The sequence below is a fragment of the Giraffa tippelskirchi genome, chromosome 4, assembly GCF_054371585.1.
Source record: "Giraffa tippelskirchi isolate mGirTip1 chromosome 4, T2T-mGirTip1v1.2.pri, whole genome shotgun sequence".
NCBI classification, from domain to species: Eukaryota; Metazoa; Chordata; class Mammalia; order Artiodactyla; family Giraffidae; genus Giraffa; species Giraffa tippelskirchi.
In genome coordinates, this window is record NC_137278.1 from 173,233,383 (window position 1) to 173,256,405 (window position 23,023).

Below are 23,023 nucleotides of genomic sequence, written 5' to 3' on the forward strand. Positions count from 1 at the left end.
AGAAGAACTCTCCTGTCCTCCTAATTGTTCCATTATGCATGATGTGTCTCTCCCTGCCTACTCAAGTTGCTTTTAAGATTTTATCTTTCTCGTTGTTGTCGACAGTTTGATCACAATGTACCTTGGTGCAGTTTTCCATAGGTTTATTGTGCTTAGGAGTTCATTAAACTTCTCAGAATTGTGGATTTCTACTTTTCATCAAATTTTGAAATTTTATTTAGGAAATCTTCTGTCCTGCCTTTGAGAACTGCCATTACATATATATTAGGCTGCTTGAAGTTGTACTGCAGATCATGCGTACTCTTTCTTTTTTAGTTGTTTGTCCTGTATGTTTCTTTTTGGGTAAATTCCATTTCTGTGCTTTAAATTTACTGATTTTTTCTTCTGCATTGTTGAATATGCCATTGTTCTCATTCAGAGTAGTTTTTATTTTGTAAATTATAGTTTTCATGTCTAGAAGTTAAATTTTAGTCTTTGTGTCCATTGTTAACATGTTTCTGAACATATGCAAGACTGTTAAAATAGCTATTTGACTAACCTTGTCTTTCTGGCTGGCTGGTGAGAATAGGCACTGTTCACAGGCCTTTGTGAGCCTGAGGAGCAGTAACTTTATTTAGGCAGCTACTTCCCTGGCCTCAGGCAATTTCCTCACAAAGATAAAACTGGTTAATACCCTACTGAACACTAACCGGGGACCCTCTGCAGATCTCAGGAGTTCTCCTTTTGTGCAGTATTTTTCTTACCAGTACTCTTCCTTCCTTGTTCTTCTTGGATTCTTCACTCTTTCTTCTCAGCTCTGCTTGTTGAATTCCACTTAAGATTTTCCTTACAACACCACAGCCTGGGGTCTCTCTCAAGACTGTGATCTGAGGCAGCAGTAGGGCTCTCTTTACTTGTTCTCCATCTCTTAGGGATCACTGTCCATCATTGCCTCATGTCCAGCTATTGAATCAATTATATATTTTGTCTGGTTTTTAAAACCATTTAAGTGGTAGGTAAATCCAGTCCTCTTTACCAGTGAGTCATTTTTAATTTTGATAAATAACTTGCTATAAATCTTCCCTTAAATTATACAAATTTACCCTCCCATCAACATAGTGTCAAAGTGCCTATTTACACGCACCATTATCATAAGATATTATTCTTCTTTGTTCATTTTTGCTAATCTGATAAGCAGAAAGAAAGGTATTTTTTATATTAGAAATTTTCCTCTTTTTGAAATCGAGACTTAATAACTGATCAGGTTATCAGAATTACAGAGAAAATCTTTTTAAAAATTATAAACACAGAGAGTTTACCATTGTTTTTTATATATAAACTATGCCCATTATGTTTCATTTGCCATTTTTGGATTTTTTGGAGTAAAATGAGAACCTAATGGCCCTAATTCACTGGAGTTCATATCCTTCTAGATTCTTATATTTTTACCTAGCCTTTTAGGTTAATTTCTTCCAATTACAACCAATTACAGATCAGTCCTGGGTGTTCACTGGAAGGACTGATGTTGAAGCTGAAACTCCAATACTTTGGCCACCTTATGGGAAGAGCTGACTCATTGGAAAAGACCCTGATGCTGGGAAAGATTGAGGGTAGGAGGAGAAGGGGACAACAGAGGATGAGATGGCTGGATGGCATCGTCGACTTAATGGACATGGGTTTGGGTGGACTCAGGGAGTTGGTGATGGACAAGGAGGCCTGGTGTGCTGCGGTTCATGGGGTCGCAAAGAGTCAGACACCATTGAGCAACTGAACTGAACTGAACAGATCTTTTCAAAGCTCTTCACCTTTATCTAATCTTTCTAAAGCATTCAAATTAGCTTTCAGAGAGAGCTTTTTCAGAATAAGTAAATAAATTACATAGAATAGGTAAATTACATAATTACAGTAACAAGTATAGTTGGCATAAATGCATTGGGTAAGAAACCTAATTTGCTCTTGGTAAAACAGAATAAATAAGAGTCCAAAGGCCAACATATACTAACCTGCCAGCTTTGACAGTACTCAAAATCTGGATTTCACAGAGGAGAAAGAGCATGTGATTAATCCTACAGATTAGTAAGAGAAGTAAATCAGAGCTTCCACTGTTTTTTTTTTCCCCACTTGCATTTCATTAATTATTCATGAAGATGAGCACCTTTTTATATTTTTTGACTTTGTATTTATTCAGTCAATTGTCATTGTTTAACTCATTTGTTATTTTTCTAAGACGTTTGCCTGTTTCTTAATAAGTTGTAAGAGTTCTTTATTATGCACATTAGCCCAATTAGCCCATCGCTACATATGTGGCAATGTTGTTTCCTAACTTTTCTTATGATATCTTTCATTATGCATGATTTTAAATTCTTATAAAGTAATTTGTCAGTATTTTTCTTCATGATATCTATTGTTTATTGTTTCAAAAAATCTATTCCATCTATTTTTACTTTTAAAAGTTACATAAGTCTTGGGTATTTCCCACTGACCCTTTGTCTATGTTTATTCCATGGAAAAAATAAGGATTTTTTTAAAAAATAGTATACTTTGCTAGTAATAAACATTCTTTATACACAAATCTTTTTTTATTCCCAATTTTTAAAACTGAGCACTTTTATAATGTGGGATTACATGAAATATTCTCTTGTTACCCAAGTTGGGCTAGATTTCTGCTCTCTTAAATTACTAATTTGACTATAAATATCATTCTGCTTACATGTAGGATTAAACCTGTGCTTTCCTTCTTAGCTCTTATTCAATGTAATAAAGCTAAAACAAAGACTGGTTTTGAGAATAATGAAACATGAAAACTATATGAAACCTAAACAACAAAAATGCTTGATAGGAAGTCTAAGAATTGTGACAATATAACCCAAGGGCATTCACAAAATCCCATTAAAATTAAGAATGATGGTATAGTTTTTTAAATGTATTTACTAAAAACAACAATAATTTGGATATAAAGGTCAATGTTTTAAATAAAAAACTTCTAAGACCACTGACAACTTTTCACTTATTAATTTATATAAGATTCAGCATTTAACACGGTCAATTCCTCATTCCTTTTTGAAACTTTCTTCTTTTGGCCCAGAGTCTCCTGGCTCTTTTTCCATCTCTCTGGCTCCTTCAGGTTTCCTCTGTTTAAAAAAAAATTATCCTCAACCTGTACCTTAAATGTTTATGTTTCTTAGATGCTTTCCTGGGACTTTTCTTATTTGACACCATCTCCTGACCCACCTCATCTACTCCTCTGACTTCCACTAATGTGATCTCAGTGCTAAATGCTCACAGCATCTCCAGACCATGTCTTTCCCTGGGTTCCAAACCACGTCTGTCTATTTCCTAGGCATCCTGCTGTACTCAATACCAGCTCATCTAAAAATGAATACATCTTCTTCGCTGCATTTTCTCAAGTATCCAGTCCTCCTTCTAAACTTTTTCTTTCTGCTGAGTTGGGAGGTTCAAGCATTGACTCTCAAGAGTAGCCAGGGGCTGAATGTGAATCCCAGTACCCTAATTACCTATACTTTACCACTTTCAACCTCAGCTTTCCTACCTTTAAACTGAAGATAATAGTCCTACTACTGAGTTGTTGTGAGAATGCAGTTAGATAATCATACAACACTTGCCCTGAAATAATAGCTCTCTCCTCTCTGCGCGGTAATTCACTCAGGTAGTTTGATACCAAAATATGGACAGACTTTGAACCTTCTTTTTTCCTTACCTCTCATACTCATGCAGTCTTCAGGTCCTGTTAATGCTGCTCTTACACGTGTCCGGAATCTACCTACATCTTTCTCCCCCTACTCAGTGCAACCATGCTGATCCCTGTCACCATCATCTTTGTTAATACAGCTGACTCCTAATTAACCTCTCTGCCTCCATTCTTATCCACACCTAAGTCCAGTCTCTTCATAGCATCCAGGAGACCTTTCCAATATCTGTCCTGCTTGCCTACAGTATAAAGAACAAATCCCGTAATTTATTCTGTAAGACCCTTCTTAGGCTGGTTTTATTTCCATGCCTACTTCAAATCTCATCACTGAAGCAGTGACTGCCATAACTGTTTTGCAAAATCTTTTTATAACATAAATTTATTATAAGAAATTTGAGAAGTTAAAAGAGAAAAAATGTTTTAGAAGGAAATTAAGAAAGAAAAAAGCCCACAGTCCATCTATTGTTATTAGTTTGGTTTTACTCTCTAATTTTTTAATGCATGCATGTACATAGCTGTCATCAAATTGAATATGTAGCTTTGTTTATGAGGATTTTTTGTTTTGTTTTTAAAAAGCATGCATAAATACATGCTTGCTGTTCAAAATAAAATACAAAGTAGCAATCCCCATTCATACATTATAATCCCACCATTTCTCCCAAACTCCCTAGTCACATTCCCTTCCTTGTATCTGTGAGCAGAAACGCATAGATATTCAACATTTTTCAGTAACATTGCATGAATCATTTTCTTATAACATTAAAGATGTTTTTTAAACAGAATTCTCTAGTGATCCAGTAGTTTGGACACCATGCTTCCACTGCAGGGACATGGGTTTGATTCTTAGCCGGGGAACTAAGATTTCACATGCCACTGCATGGCAAAATATGTATTTTTTATTGGTGGCATAGTAATCATAATAGTAGTAACAACTATATGTTGAGAGCTACTGTGGGCCTAGCACACAACTGCCAATCTTATATAATCCCATTTAACTGATGAGGGAACTATATGACCAATAAAATCCCTGTCAGTTCAGGCATTGCTCTCTGCCTCTTCTGTGGATACCTCAGTATATGAATATGTGACAATTAACCATTAACCAGTCTTCCCCATCATTGGACATTTATGGTTTCTTATTTTTTAGTATTATAAATAATGTAGTTACTATTGTCATGTCAATCTGTGTCTGCATTTCAAATTATTTCCTAATGAAGTTTACTAAAAGTGAGTATGTTTGAAGTTTTTAACACATGTTGACAATTGCCTTCCTGAAAGGTTATACCAATTTACAAGGAGTGATTAATTGTAATGAGAGGAAAAGAAAGAGTAACACTTTGCAGAGGGAGGTAATATTTGAGCTGGTTATGCAGGATGAGTGGGACTTTGCCAACAGAAAGGCAGAATGGCAGAGCATTGCAGACAGGAAAGGAATTGAGAGTGACGGCACCAGGGCATGAGGGAGCCCTTGTGCCAAGAGAGTTTGTCTGTTCCCTCTAGTTATTTGCTATCAGAAACCCTCATCATTTAATTCTTTAAGAGTTTTCAGGGAAGAGAATCAGAATAATCAAGGAGAAAGTTAAAATTCTAGTATGCGATTCTGCCCTTTCATATATTTAGAAACCATTTCAAATGAAGTTTTTTTGAAGTTCTGAAATGTTCGTGTAATTCTGGTTTTTTTCCTTTTCCCAAAGCATTTTTCCCCCCTGAGGATTCAGTGTAAAGTAAACATATGCAACTTCTCTGGTCCTGCCTGTTTCCCTGAATTCAAGGGGGGCAAGAACAGTGCATTTAACATTGGACCTAACGTGTATAGGGCTTCCCAGGTGGCTCATCAGTAAAGAATTCACCTGCCAAGCAGGGGTCATGGGTTAAGTTCCTGGGTTGGGAAGATCCCCTGGAGAAGGAAATGGCAACCCACTCCAGTATTCTTGCCTAGGAAATCCCGTGGACAGAGGAGTCTGAGGGGCTGCAGTTCATGGGGTCATAAAGAGTCAAACACAACTTAGCAACTAAACAACAACAACAACAAATGTGCATAGGAGTCATTACCAGCTGTCCAAGTTATAGGGAATACACAGAATATCATCAACTTCTTGCACTTGATATGATTTATATTCATTTAATTGATAAAATGGGTAAAAATAGCTAAAATCTATTTTTAAATGTGAGATAGGTGCCAAACACTAGGGAGGCACATTCTCCAGTGAGCAAAGCTGTAGCTGGATTTCAGCATTTATCCAAATATGGTGTGTCTGAAGTTTCTTCTTTCTAGACTGGAGCAAGTGCTGAAGGGTAAGGGGATAAAGGTGACAGGGTAATGGAATGGGTCAGAGGGCTGTTAGCAGAAGCCAACCGTTCATGCCACCCGGACAAGGCACTGGAGGTTTCCACTAGCCACTTCTGACCCATGCTATCATCACAGGTAGAAATGAAATTTGGCCAGTAAGCCATTTCACATATTTTGAAGAGGCAACTTGTAAGTTATAAATTAAGAAATGAAATATTTCCATAGTCAATCTACCATTTAAGGAGTTTATAGAATATGAATTCAGCCATCACAAAACCTAACTATTGACAGAATTAGGGAAACACAAGAGTTATCAGCTGTTTTCAAATAAGTTTTGCCTTTCTGCTTTTGAAATAGATGATCAAATAGATGATCTGCTGGACCAGATCTAATTGATAGCTATCATTAGCATTTTCTTATGCATACATTAGGATGATTTTAGACATTGCCCAACAAAATTGCTGTAGCCAGTTTCCCAGTTGTCTGTTCCCTCTGAAGGGAGTCAAAAGTGTAAGTGTTCTTTTTTATTGCCTTAAAGGGACCCAAAGAGTACTTTCCTCTTAAGGTTCTTTCAAGCTATTGGCTAGATAATGTATGTATTAATATATAAAATTTTTAATACTATGCCAATACCTCCTAATGATAGAAGTGGGAGGAAGAGTTGTTATTTTTGTTTTATTGTTATTGTGGTTATTATTTTTACTAGATTATCTTACAACCTTGACTTTTATTGCTGACTTGCTAATCTCTCCCCAGTCCTAACAAAGGAAGATGTAAAACTGGAAGACAGTGTCTTAAATTCCATTTATCTGCCTGTTAGATACATAGAAAATGTGAAATGTGCCACCGAGCCGAGTGTGCAGCTCTCTCCTGTTTGGAAACTGTTGTGCAGTTAGGACATCGTTCATAAAGTGATGAACTTTATCCTAAGGGGAAATATATTCACAGCAACATAATTCCTATAAACTTCTGCATTAAGACAGTAAAAATGACTGAGATCCTTACCAAAAGGTCTTACCAACTAAAAAGTTTTAATCAGATGCTAGTGGAAGCCTCTGAGAAAGCAAGCCCTCAGTCTGTAACTTAACATTTCCCTTCAGCAAGACTCCTGATTTCTTTCAATATTTTCAGCCTAAAACACAAAGTCACCTTGTTCAGACTGTCATTATTTGGCCTCTTCTTAAACAGCCTTAGGTTTCAGAATCAAAGTCATCTTTGTTTCTTTTTTCTTCCTAGTTCTTACCCTCAGGTTCATTCTCCAGTTGCATGCCCTTTCTAGCATATTTGTATAGAAGAAATATTTTTTAAACAGCATATTAAAAATTACAAAGTTATGTTATTTACTTAAATGCTTGCATATCTTATTTAAATGTTTTTAAATAGCCAAAGCAATTGATTATAAAAATAGCTTGCATTCTTCTAATTATAAAATAAATGTCATGGGAATGTAATGTACACCATGGTGACAATAGAAAGTTTCTAAGAGAATAGATCTTAAGAGTTCTTATCACAAGAAAAAAAATTTGTAACTATGTGTGGTGAAAATGAAAGAAGTGAAAGTGAAAGTTGCTCAGTCGTGTCTGTCTCTTTGCAACCCCATGGAGTGTGTAGCCTGCCAGGCTTCTCTGTCCATGGAATTCTTCAGGCCAGAATACTGGAGTTACCTTCTCCAGGAGATCTTCCCAACCCAGGAATTGAACCCAGGTCTCTCACATTGCAGGCGGATTCTTTAATGATTGAGCCACCAGGAAAGCCCAATTATGTGTGGTGGTAATAGATTTATTATGATATATACAGATATTGAATCATTATGTTCTACACCTGAAACTAACATAAATGTTATGTCATTTATATCTCAAAAAAAAAAAAACAACTTGCATTTAGGGTTAGTTTTGCATTGCTACTACAATTGCCATGGTAAATGAATTTTTATTTCTATTACTGATGGAGGTGATTTCTATTGTATATATTGACTGTATAGCTCTGTTCTGGAAAACAAATTCATGTAATATGGTATTCTTCCATAAAACTTTCTCTATTTCTCGGATTCCTAGTTCTCTTCATCTTTATTATGATTAAGGCTTTTCTGTCCCCTTAATTGGGCTTCCCAGATGGCTCAGTGGTAAAGAATCTGCATACAATGCAGGAGGCTCAGGTTCAGTCCCTGGGTCTTCCCTGGGTGGGGAAGATCCCCTGGAGAAGGAAATGGCGACCCACTCTAGTATTCTTGCCTAGAAAATCCCTTGGACAGAGGACGCTGGTGGGCTACAGTCCCACGGGGTCCCAAAAGAGTCAGACATGACTGACTAAACAGCAACAACATCCACTTAATTATCACTTATTTACCCTTTATCACTTAACTTTGCCCTTCAGGTTTTTCATAGGTTTCAGTCTTAACTTTGCAGATTTATCCTGAGCCCTTGATGATACTGCCTTAGATACTGCCTTAGAGCTAGGGATGTGTTGTACACTTTAGCGTCAGGTTGCACCACACATTAATTGATGGGAGTTATCAGCAAATTCAGTGAACTTCATCTGTTCATTCACATTACATTGAATATCTTTACTATCAAATAAAAATTAATAAGTATCTGAAATATACATCTACTTCTTCCCCAGGTTTATCAGCTTCATGGCATCCCCAAGCTTCTACAGCTCCTAAAAGTTCAGAATGAAGATATCCAGCGAGCCGTGTGTGGGGCCTTGAGAAACTTGGTGTTTGAAGATAATGACAACAAATTGGAGGTAGCTGAACTCAGTGGAGTGCCTCGGCTGCTCCAGGTGTTAAAGCAAACCAGAGACTTGGAGACTAAGAAGCAAATAACAGGTAATACTTACTAACTATTAACAGGGGTAGCATAGTGCACCCCAGCCAGTTGTGTTAATGTCATCTGTTTTTCTGAAGTTTCCTGAAACAAATGACGGACGGGCTCTTTGTTATCTATGAGATGGCTTTCAAGGAACATTATTACTACTGGCTTAGACCCCAGATTCAAGTCAAGTTTGAATTCCTTTTTTTTTTTCTAAAGCGGAAATTTTTCTGAAGCTTTTGGTTAATATTTTTAATTAAAAATTCTATACACCTTTCATCACCTGGACCCCTGTCAATACCAGCTTCCTAGCTTGCCTGTCCCTTGACCTCCTAAAAAGAAAACATAACTAGATATGTTTTTCAGTTCTCCATTTCATATTTCTATTCAAATACTGATTTGGAAAAATAAATATCTCTTTTCTGTGTGTGGATTGGAAAACTAAAATAATAAGAAATAAAGTAATGCTTTTAATAATTCTTGAAGCATGGAGAAAGGAGGCTTAATTTCATTTAAAGGAATAGTGCATATGATAGAAAATAACTCTTTGAAAATGATTCATCAGCTCTCTGCTAAAGCTCCCTGAACACATTACAAAGAATGTAAGAAACCATTACTGAGTATAATCATCAGTAGTATTATCTTGGGGAAACTTTTAAGTATCTTCAGTGTAGTAGGAATTTTTAATTTATTCTCACAAAAACCTTAGGTTTTGAGATATTTGTGGTATTGGGTACTAAATCTCAGTTTTATAGATGAGGAAGTTAAGTCCAAAGAAGTTAACCCTTTTTAATATATAAAAGTTTTTCTTAGTGATAATAGTTGACATTGTTCATACTTATTTAAAAGAGGTGCTCCATAAATATTGTTTAAATTGAACTGAATATCTGTTGCACTTCTGCTATCTTTTATTATACAACAGTTTTTCCTATAAAAATGTTGTCATTATATCTTCTCTACCCATTTATATCTCAAAATATCAGATTTTTCTATCTTGATATATTAATTTTGTAAAACTACATGAAGTTTTGTAATTGTATAAAACTATATGAAGAGTTGCAGCATACTACCCTTCTGCCAGCATGCTGTCATGTCCTATGAGAGATTTCCTTTCATATCCATAACTTATATTAAAGTACCTCAGAAATTAAGAGTAATCTCACTTATTCATTCATTCATTCAGCCAACATTTAGAGAGCAGCCTTCGAGTGTCAGACTAGAGAGGCTGTGAATTTTATTTTCCATCTACTAAAGCATGAACAATTATGCAATGGTTGGCTTTAAAAAAAAAACAAAACCCAAACCTCACGTTTAGAACCTAACGTTTTCTTCATTAAACTACAGTAGTGTACATAAAAGAGATCAGATACATACACAGTTAAAAAGGACTTCATGAAGGAGATATGTTTCATTGTGGAACTTTAAAGAGGTATAGACTTTGGACTAGTGCTTTGAAGGAGAATGAAAGTTATTCCCAGCATGGTGAAAATCACTAGCAGAGCAAAGAAGCTGCTGTTCATTTAGAGGGATCTTCAGTAATAAAGTGATCAAGGTTAGGGTGCATGATAGCCAGAAAACTTAGGAGAATGTGTGGGTGTTTGTAAAGTAAATAATCTGTTGTTTGTGAACTTCCTCTTCTTTTGTGTAGGAAGAAGGAAACTAAGAACAGAGACTATTCTGTGGTATTGATGCCATAGAAATTGTTCGGTCTTCTTTAGATAATCTACAGAGCTGATAAATGGAGTTTGTGCAATTCCCAGAGTTTCTAGTTTAAGCCAAATATCCCTACCAGAAAATGCTTGTTACATATTCATTTAACTGAGTTGATACTTGAATGTTTGATACAAATCCTACTAAATAACGGGCTTCCCTAGTGGCTCAGTTGGTAAAGAATCTGCCTGCAATGCAGGAGACCTGGGTTCGGACCCTGAGTCAGGAAGATACCCTGGAGAAGGGAATGGCAACCCACTCCAGTGTTCTTGCCTGGAGAATTCCATGGACGGAGAAGCCTGGTGAGATACTCTCCATGGGGTCCCAAAGAGTCAGACACAACTGAGCGACTCACACTACTAAATAACTTCCTTTAGCTCTATTAATAGAAGTGCTAAATAAGTGCTTTGTGGGCCTCAAAAATAAATTGTTAATTTAGACATGTTTATATCTTTGTTTAGAAACATAAAGTGAGTAGCCATATATGTGAATCTTTTCTTGTCTATTTTGTAAACATCTTTTTTTTTTTTTAATTGAGTCTGTATTATGTGTTCAGTCAGCTCTGACTGTGATCCCATGGACTGTAGCTCACCAGATTCCTCTGTCCATAGAATTCTCCAGGCAAGAATACTGGAGTGGGTAGCTATTCTGTTTGTCCAGGGAATCATTCCCAAACCAGGGATCAAACCCTAGTCTCCAGCATTACAGGCAGATTCTTTAACATCTATGCCTAGTCATAAGCTTAAACTTTCCATTTTTTACCTCTGTTCTTCCTGACAGCTCCATAAGATATGGTATTATTGACTGTTTACATATGACCAATGTAAGACTCAGGGGGTTACATGAGTTGCCCAACGTTGCACAGCTAGCAAAACAACAAAGCTCAGATATTAGTCCAGTATTAATCTGAGTGTTTCGCTGTATCAAAGTGTCCAAAGTTGCTCCCTTTGGGCAGAAATTGACTCTCTCCTGGAGTTTGCTCAAAATCATCTCCATTGAGTAGGTGATGCCATCCAACCATCTCATCCTCTGTTGCCCCCTTCTCCTCTTGCCTTTAGTCTTTCTCAGCATCAAAGTCTTTTCCAGTGAGTCAGCTCTTCGCTGACTCAGTTACTGGAGCTTCAGATTCAACATCAGTCCTTCCAGTGAATATTCAGGGTTGATTTCCTTTAGGATTGACTGGTTTGATTTCCTGCTGTCCAAGGGACTCTCAAGAGTCTTCTCCAGTCCTACAGGTAGAAAGCATCAATTCTTCAGCACGCAGCCTTTTTTATGGTCCAACTCTCACATCCCTACATGACTACTGGAAGAGCCATAGCTTTGACTATACGGACCTTTGTTGGCAAAGTGATGTCTCTGCTTTTCAATATGCTGTCTAGGTTTGTCACAGCTTTTCTTCCATGGAGCAAGTGTCTTTTAATTTCATGGCTGCAGTCACAGTCTACAGTGATTTTGGAGCCCATGAAAATAAGTCTGTCACTGTTTCCTTTTTTTCCCCATCTATTTGCCATGAATTGATGGGACCAAATGCCATGATCTTAGTTATTTGAATGTTGAGTTTTAAGCCAGCTTTTTCACTCTTTTTCACCTTCATCAAGAAGCCCTTTAATTCCTCTTCACTTTCTACCATTAGGGTGGTGTCATCTGCATATCTGAGGTTATTGATATTTTTCCCAGCAGTCTTGAGTCCAGCTTGTTATTCATCCAGCCTGGCATTTTGCACGATGTACTCTGCATAGAATTTAAATAAGCAGGGTGACCATATACAGCCTTGACGTACTCCTTTCCTAATTTGGAACCAGTCCATTATTCCATGTTCAGTTCTAACTATTGCTTCCTGACCTGCATACAGGTTTCTCAGGAGGCAGGTAAGGTGGTCTGGTATTCCCATCTCTTTCAGAATTTTCCACATTTCGTGGTGATCCACACAGTCAAAGGCTTTGGCATAGTCAATGAAGCAGAAGTAGATGTTTTTCTGGAATTCTCTTGCTTTTTCTGTGATCCAACGGGTGTTGGCAATTTGATCTCTGGTTCCTCTGCCTTTTCTAAATCCAGCTTGAACATCTGGAAATTCTCAATTCACATACTGTTAAAGTATAGCTTAAAGGATTTTGAGCATTACCTTACTAGCATGTGAAATAAGTGCAGTTGTACAGTAGTTTGAACATTCTTTGGCATTGCCTTCTTTAGGATTGGAATGAAAACTGTCCTTTTCTAGTCCTTTGGCCGTTCTGAATTTTCCAAATGTGCTGGCATATTGAGGGCAGCACTTTCACAGTATCATCTTTTAGGATTTGAAATAGCTCATTTGGTATTCCATCACCTCCAGTAGCTTTGTTGGTAGTGATGCTTCCTAAGGCCCACTTGACTTTGCATTCCAGGATGTCTGGCTCTAGGTGAGATGACCATACCATTGTGGTTATCTGGATCATTAACACCTTTTTTGTACCATTTTGTGTATTCTTGCCACCTCTTCTTAATATCTTCTGCTTCAGTTAGGCCCTTAATTTTTCTGTTCTTTATTGTGCCTATCTTTGCATGAAATGTTCCCTTGGTATCTCTAATTTTCTTGAAGAGATCTCTAGTCTTTCCTATTCTATTGTTTTCCTCTATTTCTTTGCATTGTCCACTTAAAAAGGCTTTCTTATCTCTCCTTGCTATTCTTTGGAGCTCTGCATTCAGTGGGGTATATCTTTCCCTTTCTCTCTTGCCCTTCACTTCTCTTCTTTTCTCAGCTTTTTGTAAATCCTCCTCAGACAACCATTTTGCCTTCTTGCATTTCTTTTCCTTGAGACTTATTTTCAAATAAATGACCTTTGTTATAATATGATATTCCTAAGTCTTCCCTGGTGGCTCAGACGGTAAAGCTTCTGCCTACAGTGCGGGAAACCCGGGTTTGATTCCTGGGTCGGGAGGATCCCCTGGAGAAGGAAATGGCAACCCACTCCAGTACTCTTGCCTGGAAAATCCCACAGATGGAGGAACCTGATAGGCTACAGTCCATGGGGTTGCAAAGAGTCGGACACGACTGAGCGACTTAACTTTCAACTTCAAGTTTTACAAAAGTTATGTTAAAGAAGGAATGATCCATGTATGGGAAATTTAAGAAACACATTCCTTCTGATCTGTGATCATTTTGAAATATAAATTTAAAAAGAATCACTTCTCCTCCTGCTGCTCCTTGAAGATTTAATCATAAAGTTTATAAGTTTTACTATTAACATTATACAGAGTTGGTTAACTATATTTCCAGTCCTAAGGGCAATATTAATAAAACTGGGGTTTTTAATATCTACTAGATCCCTCTTTCAGTAACTGTATTTTGTAAATATCAGTTGGCAATAAGTTTCTCAATAATGCAATTATCATTCTCTCACTTAAAATTGCTAATTATTCAAATTATACCCCTTACCAGAATCCTCTTCCTTTCTTTTTGGCTAGAAAGAGAGCTTAGTGACAGAAAATTACAGACAGTTTACCTACAATGAAGAACTAAAATAATAGAAATTTAGGCACTGTGAATAAACTGACTGGAAGTTAAAGCAAATGAAAATCTAAACCCGAAATATAATGCAGTATCAGGGAATACAGAATGGAATCATTGAAAGGGATATCTATTCAGGGTCATCTGAGCCATTAATTTCCCAGTGCCAAAAATGTGAATCATTTTTAAAATGTAAATTCATGGAATCCATCCTGAGACTCAGGCTTAGTAAATTTTTTTAGGAGTATGCCTGAAAAAAATTGCGGGTGTGGTCCAAGTTGCCACTGGGCTTATTTGAAAACTGCCAGTCTCTTCTAATACTCTAGTTTTGAGATAAAGCACCTCTCTGATGTTTTCATAAAAGATGAGCTCATTTTTGTTGGCTCCAGTGATAATGCTGGATCTTACAAGCAGATGTTTCTGTTTTCTTCAAAGTTCTTTCAGAAGTTTATGCTTTCACTAAGCCAAAATCTCCTTCCTCAGAATTTCCACTATTGCTCTGGTTTTGCCTCCTGTAGCCACAGAAAATGATATGTATTTGTTAAATATTGCATTTTTTTTTAGTTACTAGAGAGCCTGCATTCCTATTGTATATTAGACGCTTTTAGTTTGGGGTTGGGCTTCCCTTGTGGCTCAGCTTGTAAAAAATCCACCTGCAATGCGGGAGACCTGGGTTCAATCCCTGGGCTAGGAAGACCCCCTGGAGAAGAGAAAGGCTACCCACTCCAGTATTCTGGCCTGGAGAATTCCATGGACTGTATAGTCCATGGGATCGCAAAGAGTCAGACACGACTGAGCTTTGGGTTAATTTTTCTACTAATAATTTAATTTTTAAAGATTTATAAGAACTTTGTATATTAAAGGTATTTAACCTTTGTCCTGTATTGTCATATACCTTTTCCCAATGGGTAATTGGTCATTTACTGATTTTGTATGTGTGTGCGTGATGATGTGTGTAAGGATGTACAACCCTGAGTCTCTAGTGAACATTTAAGCTCTTTCCTAGCTTTGTATCATACAGAAATTTGGCAAGCATGACATTTCTGTAAAATATCTTCCATTAAAAATTCAAAAATTATACTGAAACTCCCCAAACCATATACTTCTGTAGTAATAATGTAGCATGCCAAACTACAAAGGACATTGACTGTTGGAAGAAAATTCCATTCCCTTTGTTCAAATTAATCCTCTCTGGTTTTTATTGTAAGATGTACTTTTCCTTTGAGTGCTCTGTGTGGTCCTTTTTAAAGAGAGGAAATGCCATTATGCTTCACATTTTTAAGCTTCTGGCAGGCAGAGACTGTTAATTTGTTTGCTTATTTAGAACAGGAAGCTTTTATTTTCCTTTTCTCTCTTTTCTCTTTAGCTTTCTTTTGTAGCTTAGTAACCAAAACTCAACCTCAGACCTGCCTTTCAGTTGTTTTCAACCACCTTAGGAGGTTTCTGGAATTTTATTCTGTCTCTCCCACCCCAGGGCCTGTTAATAATATGAGGTGTGACCAATGAAGTCATTGTGTTGCAAAGCCTGTGGCTGAGTGACACTGCTAACCCCGAATACCAGTTTGATCAGGAAAAGACCTCATCAGCCAGAATTCTAGTCCTCGGGAAACACTAGACCCCGCATTGCTTTGTCTAATGGAAGCTAGGTGTAAGCTGTGGTGGATGTTTGGTGATTTTAAACATTAGCTACTTGTACACAGCTCAAGTAAGCTGTTTAAGCCCCAAAAGACTACATCAGGCCTAGAATGCTCTAATTGAAGGGCCAGATACAAGTATGGTTGATTAACTACTAAGCTTTAATCATACAGGCTAGTATTTCTGTCATTAACATCAGAGGAGGTAATATCACCACATAATTTAGCTAAGACCACCATGTTTGCTTTATTCATAAAGTGGACTGCCCTGTATATCTATGCTTCCTCTGTTCTTCATCCAAAGCAATCAATTTAAGAAGTAAGAATTACTGACTGGGCGGTGGAGCATGAATAGGAAGAAAATTCTCTTTCTGTCCCCTCTCTCTTTCTGCCTTCTTGGATGATAGTGAGTTATAGTAATTTACTGAAGAATGAACGATGGCACAGGAACTTGACACCTGCTGGGAGTCACTGGAATAGCAAACGGTAGGTATATAGTCCCTCCACTGAATCAGAGGTATTTGAGCACCAAATTTGTGAGAAAAACAAATACTAAATGTAAATATATGCAACTTTGTATTCTCTCTCAATACCCAGCTTCGGTCCCTGGATGCTGGGAAGTACAGTATTCTGTTATCTTAATTTCTTCCTGAGTTGGCTGATACGGCCTTTCTTTTTAATTGGGGGTGGAGGAGATTCAAGAGGACAGGAAAGTTAAGTGAGTAAATGTGGTAGCAGTCTTAGACCAATGCTTAGCCCCTGCAAGTTGGCAAGTAGAGTAAATACTCTTATCTCTCCTTCTCTGCCAAACTGTAATATAAGATGAGATAGCACTAGCATCAGAGAAGGAAATGGCAACCCACTCCAGTATTCTTGCCTAGAGAATTCCATAGACAGGGGAGCCTGGTGGGCTGCTGTCCATGGGGTCGCACAGAGTCGGACACGACTGAAGCGACTTAGCAGCAGCAGCAGAGCTAGCATAAATTCTGGGAGGACATAAAGTCTACCATTGGGTAGGAGTTAATAAATATTCATTGGTGATATTGATCAGCCTACTCTTGACAGGCATAGGCAAAGGCTTTCTACAGGCTTTTCCTGCTGTTATTGGAAAGCGAATGTCAGGTGGGAGTTGTAGGTATTGAGGAAGCAGGAAGCAGGCAGAGATATTCTTAGATATGTATCTAAGGGAGAAAAATATGACTCTTAAAATGTTGAACTCTTAATTACAGTAGGATCATTTCAAGCTATCCTGTTGATGAGCCCAAAATTTATTATACTAATGAGGTCAGCTTTGTGGTAGGATCTTTTAAGAGAATAGTAATAAGAATTTTGGGCATTCATTTATGTTCTTGATTAATTTAAATATGTGTAGTTTCACATTGTAAGTTCTCTTTGTTTTATATATATTTTAATTGTTCTTATGGGACAGCTTCCATTGGCATCTAATGATGTCTAAACAGGTTCTTTCCCTTGTGAAAGGACTATCTCCCCCGCCTTGTTTTGTTTTCTTCTTTTTATAACCAGCCATGGATCTAAGGGTGATGGTCTTAACTGACCTTTTCAGCAGTCAGTTTGACCTAGCCCTGCACTGTTTTGATGATACTCTTTACTTTTCTAGGTTTGCTGTGGAATTTGTCCTCTAATGACAAACTTAAGAATCTCATGATAACAGAAGCCTTGCTTATCCTCACTGAGAATATCATCATCCCCTTTTCGGGGTGGCCAGAAGGAGACTACCCCAAAGCAAATGGTTTGCTTGATTTTGATATATTCTACAATGTCACAGGATGCCTAAGGTAATGCCAGTCTACATCTCCCTCAACATTTTCTCTGTTGACTCTAAATACTGCATCCAGATCTGTCTTAAACTCTACCCAATTACCTGGAAATACAGTTAAAAATTATAAAGATCACTCTAAGTACTAGAAGCACAATATAGAAAAAAGTATTGTTTTTCCTGACATGTTTGATTCTAGGAGCTACCCACATTAGCTCAGGAGAGAGAGCATATCATTTCCAATAGGTAAACTGGAAATCCAATCCGAACACCTACAAGTCTGTGCAGACTGGAATTCCCTATCTCACAGGAATTAAGTCAGGCTGCATGCTATTTTTCATTTGACAAAAATATAATTTAATGACATGGTTAAAAAAAATAGTTTTGAACCAAGTGTTTTTAAATAGGCAACAAAACCTAAAGGGATAGATTATCTTGCCACAAGAATAGCTACAAAAGAAGTTAGTTTGATCAGCATTTCTAAATATTGGGATGAAAAAGGTGCTTGAAATGTTTCTCCCCTGACTGTCAGATGCCAGCTAAACCAGGAGGAAATGCATGCAGGAAGAGGAAATGTTAGTCTTAACTCCTCTAGAAGTGTGTGTCTCAGGCTTTCTTACATATATTTGAAAATAATCATTGTCCTTTATGTCTAAAGATTAGAAGAAACCAAATAGATATGCAATCAAAATTAGGCAACCCAGAAGAAGCTGGGATATATTCTGCCTTTTGATCTTTTCTCTAGTTCCACAGTTCACTTTTTGAGGGAATCTGTTTGGATGATAATGGAGGGAATTTATTATGGTAAGATGTTTATCTTATCTCCATAATTAATCACACTTTGTGTGTGCATGCACACACACTCAGTCGTGTTCAATTCTTTGTGGCCCTATGGACTGTAGCCTACCAGGCTCCTCTCATGGGATTTCCCAGGCAAGAGCTGTGGAGTGGGTTGCCATTTTCTCCTCCAGGGGATCTTCCCAACCCAGGAATTGAACCCACATCTCTTGTGTCTCCTGCAGTAGCAGGCAGACTCTTTACCACTAGCACCACCTAGAAAGCCCATAATCACAGAGTAATACATATCAAATACCAGGTTTTTATGAAGAATTATGTTAGCCACTGAGAGTTTTTCAAAGATTAATGAGAAAATTCTTAAGAAACCTTTAATCTAGCAGGGGATGCAGATGAGCAAATAAACTAGAATGCAATGAAATATGTTACAGCAAATTTTTTCTATAGCTCCCATTGCCTTACCATCTGCAGCAGAGTTCTTAGTGTGGCAGATTAGGTTAGGACTCTTTCACTTCATTGTGTACATGGCAGGTACACAATTCAAACTTCCTTTTTTAAATTTTTTTGCTTATTTATTTTAATTAGAATATAATTGTTTTACAATGCTGTGTTAGTTTCTGTAGTATCACAACGTGAATCACCTTCACACCCCTCCAGGTCACCACAGCACCAAGCTGAGCTCCCTGTGCTATATATAGCAGCTTCCCACTAGCTATCTGTTTTACAGATAGTGTAAATATGGTAGTGTATATATGTCAGTGCTTTCTCAATTCGTACCACCCTCTCCTTCCCCTGCTGTGTCCACAAATTCATTCTCTACATCTGTGTCTCTATTCCTGCCCTGCACGTAGATTCATCAGTACCATTTTTCTAGATTCCATATATATACATTAATATGTGATATTTGTTTTTCTGTTTCTGACTTCACTTTGTATGACAGACTCTAGGTTCATCCACATCCCTGCAAATGATCCAGTTTCATTCCTTTTTGTGGCTGAGTAATATTCCACTGTATATATGTACCACATCTTTTTATCCATTCATCTGTCAGGGGACATTTAGATTGCTTCCGTGTCCTGACTATTGTAAATAGTCCTGCAGTGAACATTAGGGTACATGTGTTTTTTTCAATTATGGTTTTCTGAGGGTATATGCCTAGTAGTGGGATTGCAAGGTCATATGATATTTTTTGTTTTTTAAGCAACCCCCATACTGTTCCCTATAATGGCTGTATCAATTTACATTCCCACCAACAGTACACAAGGGTTCCCTTTTCTCCACAACCTCTCCAGCACTTATTGTTTGCTGATTTTTTGATGATAGCCATTCTGACCAATGTGAGGTGATACTTCATTGTAGTTTTGATTTGCATTTCTCAAATAATGAGCAGTGTTGAGCATCTTTCCATGTGTTTGCTGGCCATCTGTATGTCTTCTTTGGAGAAATGTCTGTTTAAGTCTTCCGCCCACTTTTTGATTTGTTTGTTTGTTTTTTGATTTTGAGCTGCTTGAGGAGATTTTGTATTTTGGAGATTAATGCTTTGTCGGTTGCTTTGTTTGCAGATATTTTCTCCTAGTCTGAGGGTTATCTTTTCATCTTGTTTATGACTGCCTTTGCTTTGCTAAAGCTTTTGAGTTTAATTAGGTCCCACTTGTTTATTTTTATTACTGTAGGAGGTGGATCAGAAAGGATCTTGCTCAATTTATGTCAAAGAGTATTCTGTCTGTTTTCCTCTAGGAGTTTTATAGTGCTGGCCTTTCATTTAGGTCTTTAATCCATTTTGAGTTTATTTTTGTGTATGGTATTAGGAAGTGTTGTAACTTCATTCTTTACATGTAGCTGTCCGGTTTTCCCAGCACCACTTATTGAAGATGCTGTCTTCTATCCATTGTATGTTCTTGCCTCCTTTGTTAAAGATAAGGTGACCATAGATGTGTGGGTTTATCTCTGGGCTTTATCCTATTCCACTGATCTGTATTTCTGCTTTTTTGCCAGCATCATGCTATCTTGATTACTGTAGCCTTGTAGAATATTCTGAAGTCAGGGAGTGTGATTCCTCCAGCTCCATTTTTCTTTCTCAAGATTACTTTGGCTATTCAGGGTCTTTAGTGTTTCCATACAAATTGTAAAAAAAAAAAAAAGTTTTCTAGTTCTGTGAAAAATGCCATTGGTAATTTTATAGGGATTACATTGAATCCGTAGATATAGTCATTTCACAATATTGATTCTTCAAATCCAAGAACATGATATATCTCTCCATCTGTTTATATCATCTTTGATTTCTTTCATAAGTATCTTAAAGTTTTCTCTGTACAGGTCTTTTGTCTCCTTAGGTTGGTTTTATTCCTAGGTATCTTATTCTTTTTGTTGCACTGGTGAACAGGATTGTTTCCTTAGTTTCTCCTGATTTTTTGTTGTTAATTTATAGAAATGCAAGGGATTTCTGTGTAATAATTTTGTATCCTGTGACTTTACTAAATTCATTGATTAGCTGTAGTAGTTTTCTGATGGCATCTTTAGGATTTTCTATGTGTAGTATCATGTCATCTGCAAAAGTGACCGTTTTACTTCTTTTCCAGTCTGGATTCCTTATATTTCTTTTTCTTCTCTGATTGCCATGGCTGGGACTTCCAAACTTCCTTAAACCAAGTGACTCATGTGGCTGAGATGTTGACAGTCACTTGTGGAAGTGAAAGAAGTGCACCCGGAACCATGGCCTCAAGGACTGGGACAGAAATTCAGCATCCCTAGGACTCAGTCTCCTGTTGACAGGCATACCTCAGATATATTGTAAATTCAGTTCCACACCACTGCAATAAAGTGACTATTGCAATGAAGCAAGTCACACAAATTTTTTTGTCTCCCAAGTGCATACATAAGTATGTTTATATTACACTACAGTCTGTTAAATATGCAATGGCATTATGTCTTTAAAAAAAATACTTTACTACTGGGACGTTCCTGGCATTCCAGTGGTTAAGACTCATGCTCCCAATGCAGAGGGCCCAGGTTCAATCCCTGGTTGGGGAACTAAGATCCCACATGCTGCACATGGCATAAAATAAATAAATAAAGGTATTAAATAAATAAAGATTAAAAGAAATACTTAATTACTAAAAAATGCTAACCATCATCTAACAACAGAGTTGCCACAAACCTTCAATTTGTTAAAAAATAATTGCAATATCTATAAAACTCAATAAAGCAAAGCACAATAAAACAAGATATGTCTGTACATCCCATCTCTGTTTACTCTTCTTTGAAGACTACTGGACTCATTCTCTAAAAATCAAACAATCCTTCTCCACATAGCAGATGCCTAAATCACAGGCCACCCAGCAGAAAAAGTACACTTCTTTCTTCAAATGTCAGTCTCAGGGAAGGTTTAACCCTGGCCCTGCTTCTGAAAAGTGCATATCATTTGAGCCACTGTCCCCTGCATTGGCCAGACCTGGATCAGATACTTGCTTCATGGCAACAATGGCAACAAAGTTTGTTAAAGTAGCAAGAAGAAGGGGAACACTGGCTGGGGAAATAAAGCAAAAATAGAAGACACCTTCCTTAGTTACAGCATATGCAACCTTTCTGGGTCTGTCTACAGCTTCTTTACAGTCTTACTTCACATTTTTCCACAAACATACATCAAAGTACAAGCAAGATACAAAATACTTGCTTTCCTTAGATATTATAGGTAATTTCATATAATCAAGGCTTTATTCAATTTTATTTCCTGGGAAACATTTTCCATTATCTTTCCATTAAATCTTTCCTAATCATCTGACACCAAAGATAAAGTTCATCTTTTCTATGAAACATTTTTCTGCCTCCTCAAACACCATTACTTGTGTTTAAGAATTCAAATGGGAATTTTTACAGGTAAATCACCTGTGTACAGATTTTGCATCCATTACTGTTTTTATGGGAAGTTATTTACATACCTTTTTCATTAGATTGTGAACTCTTAAGAGCTAAGCCTATGCGTTGTTTTAATCTCTAATTCCTAGCACCTAGCAAGGTTTCTGACACATAGTAAGCAAGTATTTGAGTGAAATGGGTAAATGAATGAATGAGCAAATTAAAATCTATCATAAATTAGGTGGATAATCAAGCAAGGTATCAAATTTGTAATGGAAAGTAATGAAACAGAAGTTAGAAACATTAGCTAAGGCCAGACTATGGGGGCATTATAAAACATGCTAATGAGTTAATTTTTTTTCTTCTGTAAGCAAAATTCATAGTATGGGGAGAATAGAAATATAAGTTCTGTGTAAAGTAGAAAAATTATAATATTAAAATGAAAGGTGTGTTGGGAAGGTAGAAATCTAAAGACAAAGATGTTGGTTACAAATCTTTTCCTGTAGTCTTCTTTTATGAACAAAGAATAACAGACTTGCATGGTTTGAGTGAAGCACACTTTTCAGATATATTGTATCCTAAATCCACTCCCATCATAATGATACCATTTTAAACTGTTTGCAAAGACAATCCAAACCACTGGTTTGAACTACTTTCAGAAGCAGAATATTGCACAAAGACTGGGAAATTGAGCATCATGGTATTTGCTTACTAAAATAATCTATTCTTATTTTATCTGTATATCTAGTTTATAATAATAATAGCTAACATTTATTGTATATTATGTTGTAAAAACTGTTCAAATGCTTTATGAGAATTTCCTCAATTTATTCTCAGAGTGACCCTTGTAAAGCAGGCCTTCCCATTTTATGGATAAGGAAACTGGAGCTGAGAGAGGTTAAATGATTTTCACAACATCATACAGCCAGTAGGAGACAAAGCTGGAATTCTAATCCAGGAAGCCTGTCTCCAAAACCGAG

General features: G+C 37.0%; 1 protein-coding gene across 2 annotated transcripts in view; it reads left to right on the forward strand.

Moving 5' to 3' along the window:
* Positions 1-23,023, forward strand: part of PKP2 (plakophilin 2) — an 84,602-nt gene that overhangs the window by 37,163 nt on the left and 24,416 nt on the right. For both annotated transcript variants that reach the window (XM_081591598.1, XM_081591599.1), the window contains exons 5-6: positions 8,598-8,805; positions 17,235-17,412. In XM_081591598.1, the coding sequence (XP_081447724.1) occupies positions 8,598-8,805; positions 17,235-17,412 (386 nt within the window). The remainder of the gene's footprint in view (positions 1-8,597; positions 8,806-17,234; positions 17,413-23,023) is intronic.